Source organism: Gymnoscopelus braueri (assembly GCF_963280865.1).
Source record: "Gymnoscopelus braueri genome assembly, chromosome: 18".
NCBI lineage: Eukaryota > Metazoa > Chordata > Actinopteri > Myctophiformes > Myctophidae > Gymnoscopelus > Gymnoscopelus braueri.
In genome coordinates this window covers 9,520,744-9,530,559 of record NC_137618.1, presented here as the reverse complement: position 1 = coordinate 9,530,559, position 9,816 = coordinate 9,520,744, and the positions used below count along the sequence as shown (strand labels likewise).

General features: G+C 39.7%; 1 protein-coding gene across 1 annotated transcript; it reads left to right on the top strand.

Annotated features, from left to right (window-relative positions):
* Positions 1-2,114: 2,114 nt before the first annotated feature.
* Positions 2,115-4,958, top strand: LOC308106214 (OX-2 membrane glycoprotein-like; the record flags this gene model as incomplete). The annotated part of the gene is made up of 5 exons (XM_080457270.1): positions 2,115-2,240; positions 2,799-3,140; positions 3,461-3,766; positions 3,924-3,962; positions 4,924-4,958. The coding sequence occupies exons 1-5, from the start codon at positions 2,195-2,197 to the stop codon at positions 4,956-4,958; spliced, it is 768 nt and encodes a 255-aa protein (XP_080313396.1). The 5' UTR covers positions 2,115-2,194.
* Between the last annotated feature and the right edge of the window lie 4,858 nt (positions 4,959-9,816).

Below are 9,816 nucleotides of genomic sequence, written 5' to 3'. Positions count from 1 at the left end.
GGGTGACAGTGGTTTCTGCCCCTGTAGAAGTTAAAGCCTAGCCCCCCGCCCCCCCCCCCCAAAATGTTTTTGTTTTCAAACTGTTTATATGATGTTTTGCATAGTAGTGGATATTTGACTGTCATTAATGTTTCGATGAATTGAGTACAAAGGACCCTCAATGGAAACAAGCCATAGGCTTTCTTTTGTTTAAAATCCTCCTAGCAGACCTTGTATTGAACTGTACTTTCCTGTTCTATTTTTTGCAAACTGCTAATAAAGTATTCAATCAATCAATCAATCAATCAATCAATCAATCAATCAATCAATCAATCAATCAATCAATCAATCAATCAATCAATCAAAAAGCATGTCTGTGTTTACTACTACAGCTAGGCCATTCTAATAGAATACAGTCATGATTGTTGTAGACAATTCATTCACTATGAATTGAGTACATGGGGACCCCATTTGAAACAAGCCATTAGGCTTTCATGGGCTTTTCAATCCTATTTAGTTGACCTTGTATTTAAACTGTACTTTCATGTGCTTTCCCCCCCCGCAAATTTCTAAATAAAGTATTCAATCAATCAATCACACTTTGACATCTCTTGTTTAATAAAATTATATTGCTGTCTTTTATGTTCATAGAGCAGAATAGACATATTTGACGTTTATCTCCAAGTCAGATGCGATTTATTTTTTACTTTTTTAAATCACCCTTTTGGCTAGCCATGGTTCACATGACGCTCGTCTGTCACAAGCGTCATGGAACCGTTCAGTCCTGATTTCAAATATGAAGTGCTGACCCCCGAGCCACAGATGTAACAAGTTGAGCCGGCAAAGGTCTAAGTACCTGTATATTCCGTATTGTTCAATAAAAAGCTTTTTAATCCGATCACCAGCCATTTTCTCCGATGCTTTCAGATATGCGACACTACTGGTTGGGAGGTGTATTGCACTCTGATACATTACAACAAAATATAAAAAATGGCCGGATTAAAATACTTTTTATTGAACAATACGGGAGATACGGGTACTTATCGCGGACCGGCTCAACTTGTAACATCCGTGGCTCCGGGGTAAGCACTTTATATTTGAAATCTGAACCTTTATGTACATGTGAGAGTTGTAAATGTCCAAAAATAAAAAAACAAGAACAATCGGTTCCATGACTGTCATGGTATGACAGTCATGTTTCAGGGCTACCTATTGGCTAGCCTAAATGGCATGCACCTTGCACTAGAATGACACAAATAAATAAATATGGTAGAGCAGAAAGTGTCAACTGTATCACGATATAAACATTAATTAAAAAATACATTTTACAACAAAATTGCTATTTTTGCGTGGGTTGTACAATTATGACAAACTTTTCTGTATTGGAGTAGTTTCTTATTTAGTCCATAGAGACACACGGGGACTACAAATTTCACGCCCACTTTTGAGACAGCGCCGCTACTCGAGGTCCGTTAGAACGATGAACTGCATCTGCCAATGCATTCCCTATGAGAGGATATGAAAGTTAGCCTACTTTTACCTATGACTTTTACTCGCCTGTCTCTCCCCGCACCCGCCCCCCGCTACTGAGACCGGGGGTAAAAGGGCAGGTCGCGTCTCTATACGTTCCCGGTGCAGTTGCCAGATTTTGTGAGAGAAATAAGCAACCAGGTCTTGTAAAACAAGCCCAAAAGATAGGCTATACTACAAGCGGCGATGCAACGCATTGTGAGCTTGTATATCTGCTATTTTCTAAAATATATTGAAAAAGTTAAATATATTTGGAATATATTTGAAATATTTTAACAACAAAAAAATGCTCCCTGGCAGTCTGACTGGCACACAATATTTTCAGATGGGGGTCTGCGTGCGAAGAACAATTTGGAAGGAAGCCCAAATAAGCAACTACACACAAAAACAAGGCCCAAAAACCGCAACCCGCAACGACAAGCGACTTTACCGAAAAATAAGCCCAAAGTCGCTTATAATAAGCGGACATGGCAACACTGTGCCGAGATTGGACTTTCTAAATTACTCTGATTGGAACACTATGCTTCCGCCGCCTGATTGGCCCATGGCCTGAGCCAATCATGAGCTCAGGCTGTGTTCAAAAATGCTGCAGCATTCATCCACACTCCACAGTGACAGTACAAACTTCATGGTTCATGTTTATTTTTGAACGGCTGTAGCTGTAACCTACATTACATGAACACAAATGGCTCATCTTGTTTACACGCTTCTACTGGTAGTCTTCACAGAAGGTAGGTTAAATTATCTGACGTTTCATTATCTAGTTAAATGTTTTCATAAGTAAAACATCACCATAATGCAATGTTAGTGGTCGTAGATGATGATAGCAGTCAGTTTATTGATAGCCTCTATTCAACTAATGTTACCTATAATTATCTAAAGTAATTGACTTATGCAATAAGTAGAACAGTAGAAAATTACAGTGCAATAAGTTGCATATATATAGCTTATATATATATACCTTCTATCAGTGGGTATTGCAGCTATTAAAGACATCCTTACAACACGTTCAAAACAAGTGAAAATTATGTGCACAACTGTAGCCTACATTTTTTCTTGCAGAACATAATCCCACAACATTTGTTTCTAGATAATAAATAGTTAAAGATCAGTTTTAAATGCAAAAACGGGTCAAAGATCCCCTCTTCTAAAAAAAATAAAAATAAGAAAAAATAGAGAAGGAAATAAAGAGACACATCATTAGTGGTTTGATATGCAGTATGCACTATGCACCTGTTTGCACTGTCAGTGGTATATGTTCTTATAACTATCACCTCCTCCTCCTATAGGTCTATCAGAGATGATCCAAACACAGGATCATGTAAGGGCCATGGTGGGAGAGGACGCCCGCTTCACCTGCCAACTCACACAACCCAAGAACGTTGTTCAAATTACATGGAATAAAATGTTATCAGGAGGAACAGAGACTGTTGCAACCTATAACAAACGTGATGGCACCAGGATCATCCCTCCTTTTCAGGGGAAAATAGAGTTTGAAGACGCAGGACTGCAGAGGAGTACCATAGTGGTCAGGAATGTAACCAAAGCAGATGCGAGCAGCTGTTACAGATGTATATTTAATGCCTTCCCTGAAGGAGCCATCCACAGGAAATCCTGCCTCATAGTTTATGGTAAGAAGAGGTCCTGATGTCATTGGCCCGTCTGACACCTGTTGACCTACAGCCTGTTTAATAAATTAGCCATAAAAATGGCAGAAATAAGGTTTAAGCTTTACAAGCTACGTTTATTCCTGTTTACAGATTTATCTATAAATGCACGTAATCTGTGTGTGTGTGTGTGTGTGCGTGTGCGCGCGTGTCCTTGTTTTTCAACCTCAAATCAATTCAAATTTGTCTGGGTGGTTTACAACACATTATTCTGGGGTGTGACAAACTGAGACATATTATTACTGCTATATATAGGGTCTTAATTTTTTTTCTTCTTCTTCCAGAGCAACCTGAGCCAATATTGCACATCACAAAACCCAGTGGCACAAAGCTGATAGGTGCCTCCTGCTCGACTGTGTCCCATCCTGCTCCCATGGTAACTCTGGAGGTCCCCAGACACCCAGGATCTTTAAACTACACCACCAGCCATACAGACAACACTAACAGTACCGTCACAGTGACCAGTACTGTAACAATGGAAAGGTTCTGTAGCAACAGCATACAGGTCCGATGTGTGGTGCATTTCTACTCCGGGATCGTCAAGGAGGCATCCAGGGTCATTTATTCTGATGAACAAGACCTGTTTTGTGGTGAGAGATGGTTTCAGTAATGCTATTTGATTTACGGAACTGTTCAGTGTCTAAAACTGATTGAAGGTTAGTGACCTTCATGGATATGTATGTAGATTGTTGGATGGATATAGATACTATATGGTGTTCATTTCTCTATGATACTTTCTTTTCTCAGATGTGCTTGAGAAATCTGAAGCAGATCAGAATAGTTCCAGTAAGTTATTTTTAATCAATGTGCCTGATGTGCCTGTTTAATCCTGAGATTTTTCATTTGAGAACATACAGTACATGGATATGTCCCATCTTTTCCCCACAGTTATTATACCAGTTATTTGTGCTGCTGCTGCTGTCATTGGTGTAATCATCGCAGTCTCCAGATTAGTCCTCAGACTTGGGGGAAAAAGAACAAGGTAACAATCTTTAATATAGGTCATTGAGTTTCAGTTCAGCTGAACCTGAATATTCTTTCTAACTTTTTCTTTAGGTTCTTTAATATATAAGTCATTGAGTTTCAGTTCAGCTGAACCTGAATATTTTCCTAACTTCTCCTTTAGGTCAGACCCATTGAAACAGACGCCTCAAACAACGATACAAGAGTAAGTCGGTTTAAAACTAGTTATCATCTGTCTGTCCAACTGAACTATTATTAAAGTTATGCACACTCCACTTTGCATAACGGTGTATTCGGCTGGTCCCCATCAACTCATAACATTGTACAATTCCCAGTCTACCAGCAGAAAGCTGCATTCAAATGGCAGACAAATTCATACATACTGTACCAGTGGTAAACTCTAGCAAGATCCATGATTCCAGAGTTTAAGAGCTGTGTGGCTTCCATTATTTTCATCTTGCAGTGGGGTGATATCATTATATTATTCATGCAATGAATTTACCAGTTGCTTTTTTTAATCCGGTGCTTATAACAGGCCGCTTCGCGTTTTCGCCTATAACTCTTGAACTGTAGGTCATAGGCTACAATAAAAAAGATCATGATGCAACTCACCACATACGTGATCAAGATTCAATTCCAATTGGCTATGACTGCCTTTCAAATTTTGCAGGCCCTGGGTGGGCAACTCAGCCTGGTGGAGACCTGCGCTCCAATGAGCGAGCTTATCCAATTTATTTTTTCTCCTTTTCTTTTTAAAACGTGAATTTGTTCTTCACTTTTCTAGGACAAAGGAGCTTTTTCCCCATGAGATCAGAATAGACAATGGTTTACACAAGCCTGTCAATACCCAACCCCATGATATTTCATAGGTAAGTGTTATGGACAGACATATTTCTTTTTTTTCTTTCTGTATATTATTTAGTGTTGTTTTTCTATTTACTTTGTTTTATTCTGTTCCTGCAAGGTTGAGATGACTACTCGTTGACAGCTGTCAAATTGACAATTGGCGCTGACAGCTTCACTGCCCATGGGGAATTGACAGCTATTTAATTGTTAATCTGCCAGCGTCGGCTTCTGCCCATGGGTAATTGGTTCCCACCGCTGATTTGCCGGCTGCTATAGCGCTTTTGTGACACCATCGCCTTGGGTTGGCTGGTTCAAGTACCTGGATCCTTCAAATCCTGCACTCTGACATGACAGCTCTGAGAAACTACTTCTAAACGGTGGAGACTCGCCTCCTTGTCCTCCAAACCCTGTGCCTTGTTGTTTAAAGCCTTTGGTTTTGATCAGTTTATAAATTAGAGAGATCTTTGTATTTGTTTGGCTCGTATCAGTTAAGTTTGTTGTTGAAGCACTGCACTTGCAAAAACTATCACAGAGCCATAGGAGTGGACCAATTATAGAGTTCTTGGGACCCCAGTTAATGAAATGTATAGTTTGTTTTACTGTAAGGTATATAGAGCTTATATAAGTGGTTAAATATAAGTGTTGGTAAGTGCTGCATTGTAATACTTTGCTTTATTCCCTTTTTAAGATGATGTTGTTTTTTGGGCGGTGAAACCGCCCCTATAAGTGAGATTTGGAAAAATGTACATTTTCCTGCGCTGTGATCTGGGCCCAGGAAATTTGTACAATTATCCTGCGCTGTGATTGGCCAATCACAGTCTATTCAGGACTGTGATTGGCCAGTGTCACATGACACATGTGCATAGCCCTATATAAGAAACCATAACTTGAAAAAAACCAAAAATTGGTTTTTTTCAAGTTATGGTTTCGTCCATCATAAAGAGTGTTTCAATAAATGTATTTATCTTTTGTACATGATTGGTTGACTCCATTCAGTATTGTGATTAGCTAGCAAGACACCGCCCACTTCACACAGGGTGTGATTTTTATGTGCATAGTACAGTATGAGACAGGGCTGGAATTAAAGTAAGACAATTGATGTAAATAACCTAAGGCAGCTAGATTTTTTGTTAAAACTGTGATTTCGCCATGTTTTTCGAAGCCTCACCTGGGATGAAAATACTTTCTACTGACCTCTTGTTTATTTTATGTACTTTTACAAAGCTCAATTAAACATACTTTTCCAGACCAACTGCAGTTCCATAACTCGTCATAAGAGGTCAGTCTTAACTCTTAACATTTCCTCAGATGTGAGTTAAAACTAGATGCAGCCTGGCTGCCAGAGAAAACCTCACAGTACGTTACTGCAAAGCGCAAAAAAAGCGTTGAAACTGGATGTTTTTAAATCCCCAAAATGTTGTGTGTGTGAACGTACCTATAGACGTCTTCATCTTAGATTTTTTTAAAGTACATAACTAACGCCAACCCTAAACATAACCTTAAATGTAACCCCTAAAGCTAACCCCTAAACCTAACCCAAAAGGTTGCATGCAATATGTCAGTGGTTTGCAGAAATGTGTAGCGTAACGGTTTCCTCTGGCATTGAGGTTGGCAAAATGTCACTTTAGTAGAGGTTTTGGTTGTGTAGTTACTTTGTCATGGTGTATAACTTCAAATATTGGTTAGATATCTTCAATAGTTGCCCTGTTGATTAGAAATTATAGAAAAGGTGTCAAAGTCACTCTTTTAGCACACAAAGTGGATTCTGACCATAACATTGCAAAACCCCACTCCAATTTTTTTTCAAGTCAGGTTTTGTAATGTTATACATTGGCAGAATGCACTGTTTGTATTCGTCTATGTGCTCTCTTGAAAATGTTCACCTAATTTATTTTCCATTAGGTTTGCCTATTAGCCTATGCGATGCCCAGAATAGGATGCTATGGCTAGGGTTTATGAGGTTAAAATGCTAATTCTTCTATTGGTTGAAATTGACATATCACACCTCTGACAGTATAGTCTGTCTTCTAACAAATTACATGCACAGTTTATAGGCCACTGGTTGAGGTGCAGTAACTAACTGTGGAGCTTCAATTATCTTTCTACAGGCAATATTTTGAATTTTAAGTTACAGGCGTCGTGTTAGATGGGCCTGAGAATTGACAGCAGTACACAACTCTTTGGCACATGGAGGACTCCTATGACAAACTGAAGCCATCGATATGGTGGGCTATACTGTAGGGATTAATGGATTGATGTTTTTTTTCGTAGTATTCCCCACCAGTATTAAGGACACCCTCAAAAATAAGATGATGCATCTCAAGGAGTTTATCCTTCTAATAAAGGTACTATATAGGATTGAATTGCCCGTGTCCATAAATAAACCTGTTGTCTTTGTGGTTTCTCCTCAGTCACACTTGCATGTTGTCAATATGTCAGTTTTCAGTGCCATTGCCCGCACAATCTAGCTCCACAAGTAAAACCAGAATCGTCAGGCCATAATTGATAGCCTAATTTGTTACATGTAGGCCATGGGTTTTCAACTGATTGTGAACCAGGGACCACCACCCTGACTGAGATTCAACCTGGGGACCACTGTTGTGTTGGGAGGGGGGATATGGGCGTGATGTGGGGGGAAAAGCTTGAAATGAGATAATGACTGTTAAGGCCTTAATTTAATTTGTCCATTCGAGGTGAATTAAATCAAGCCCTTAACAGTCATTATTTAACTGAGATATGCTAGTGGTCCAGAGCTCAGAAAAGATTGAGAATCACTGATCCATTCCTTTCCCATGGTTGCCCCTATTCTGTTCTCTTAACCTTCCATATTAAACTCATGTTAACTGATTCATTGCAACATATGTATGAGCAAGCACATGCAATTGATATGGGCACATTTCCTACTAATGATGACTCAACCAGGTAAATCGGTACGGGTACAGTTTCCCTTGAAATTCTAACTTCCATTTCTGTGGAAGTTCTTCACATCCGACTTCCAAGTAACTGACAACATTGATGCGTCACCGTCATCATACATCATACTGTTTCTCAACTAGTGGTCGATAACATAAAATATAATACAAATCTTCACTTTCCTACATTACTAAATGCATGGTCAAGGACCACATGCAATACCTTCACGGCCCACCAGTGGTCCACGGACCACCAGTTTAAAACCCATGATGTAGGCAACAGTGTAGTCACTGTAATTAATAATTAAAAGGGCAGAGTGACAAAAGTTGTAAACTACAGTACTGACTACCAAATAGTCAATACTCAACTTTCTTCAATCTGACCAGGATTCAATGGGTTTCCCACATGTAAGTTGAGAACACTGTCCATTCTGCTACCACTACAGACACTGTGCATTTAGCATGACTGACTACAGTAATGTTCTAATCAATGTGAAAAGAAAAACATATTATCAGTTTTAAATGTCATGTTGTTGTATTTGATGGGGAGGGTTAGGGGTATCAAGATACACAAATTTCACGATACATTCATGATGTTGGGCATATGATTGATATAATACATTATTAATGTTCTTTTCTCATGTATCATCAACATTGGCCATCATCTTCAGTTTAAAATAACAATTGTAAAGCACTTTAAAAAACAATTACAAAGTGCTTTGTACACATAAATAAATACATTTGTGCAAGCTTAAGGGAGAAGTGAAGTTCTCACTAACTATAAACCCATTGTTTCAGAGGATACATAGACACTAATATAACAAGTAAGACGAGCGAACGCGGGAAGCGAACGCAGCCCTATTTTTTTTTGTGTTTTTTAAATTGTTATGTTGTGTATTTACGGACTTGTAATCCGTGTTATTTCACCGTGATGGGGAGAGCGTAGAGAGAAAGTCACGTGACTGCCTCCGCCTCGTATTGAAGTTAATGGGGGGGATATGGTTCTCCTATGCACAGAGTTTCGGAGTTCCTAGTCATCTATGCAAGGAATTGCCGTTTGTCAATCCGTGCTATTTCACCGTGTTTGGGGGGCGATCGGGTTGGTTTCATAGTAAGCTCCACTCTGAGATCAGTCAGCAGCCAATGAGAGCGTGAGTCACATCGGGGTGCGGCTGCACACAGGCAGAGACACACACACACAACCCGAGCACAGTTTCATAGTAAGCTCCACTTGGGCGGAGGCGCGCCTCCTTCCGCGTTCGCAACAATAATATAATATAACACTGCATAACTATAAATTCCACAAACCTCATATTTTGGTCATCTGGACTTTAGTGCAGCCTAGTTATTTCCAACAGCTCAAAAAAAATCTACCAGATACCAGATACAGTATAATACCATGTAAACAATCTTAGATTAGATAGGCCTATTTGAGAGTGCAGAGGCATAATTGCTTTGATGCATGTCACATTAATGAGCGTCAACGAGCATCAGCTGACACACAACACCTCCCCTCTGCAGTGCTTTAAACTGAAAGTGACTGAAGTCTGTTTCATTTCTCTCCAAAATACCTTGATTATGATGGAAGACATGATTAATAATTACTGTGACTATAGGTTTGGGCCGCTTCGCGGCCCTAACCTCTAGTCCCAACCTCCCAACCTCCCAACCTCACGACCCACCTGCTGTCAAATAGAAAGCCTTTCTTGAGGTCAAAAGAGGTCAAACTTCCTGTATCTGGTTGCTATGGCAACCTGCCAGATCAGGCTGAGGGTCTGATAGGCAAATCAGAAAATCAATCAAGCCGAGAGTCTGATCCCTGATCGAGGTGGGGTAAGATGCCTAAATAATAGCCAGAGCTCTGATCAACAGTCTGTGACAGGTCTTGGAGGCATGTGGAGTGATCCTGTGCTTGCGAA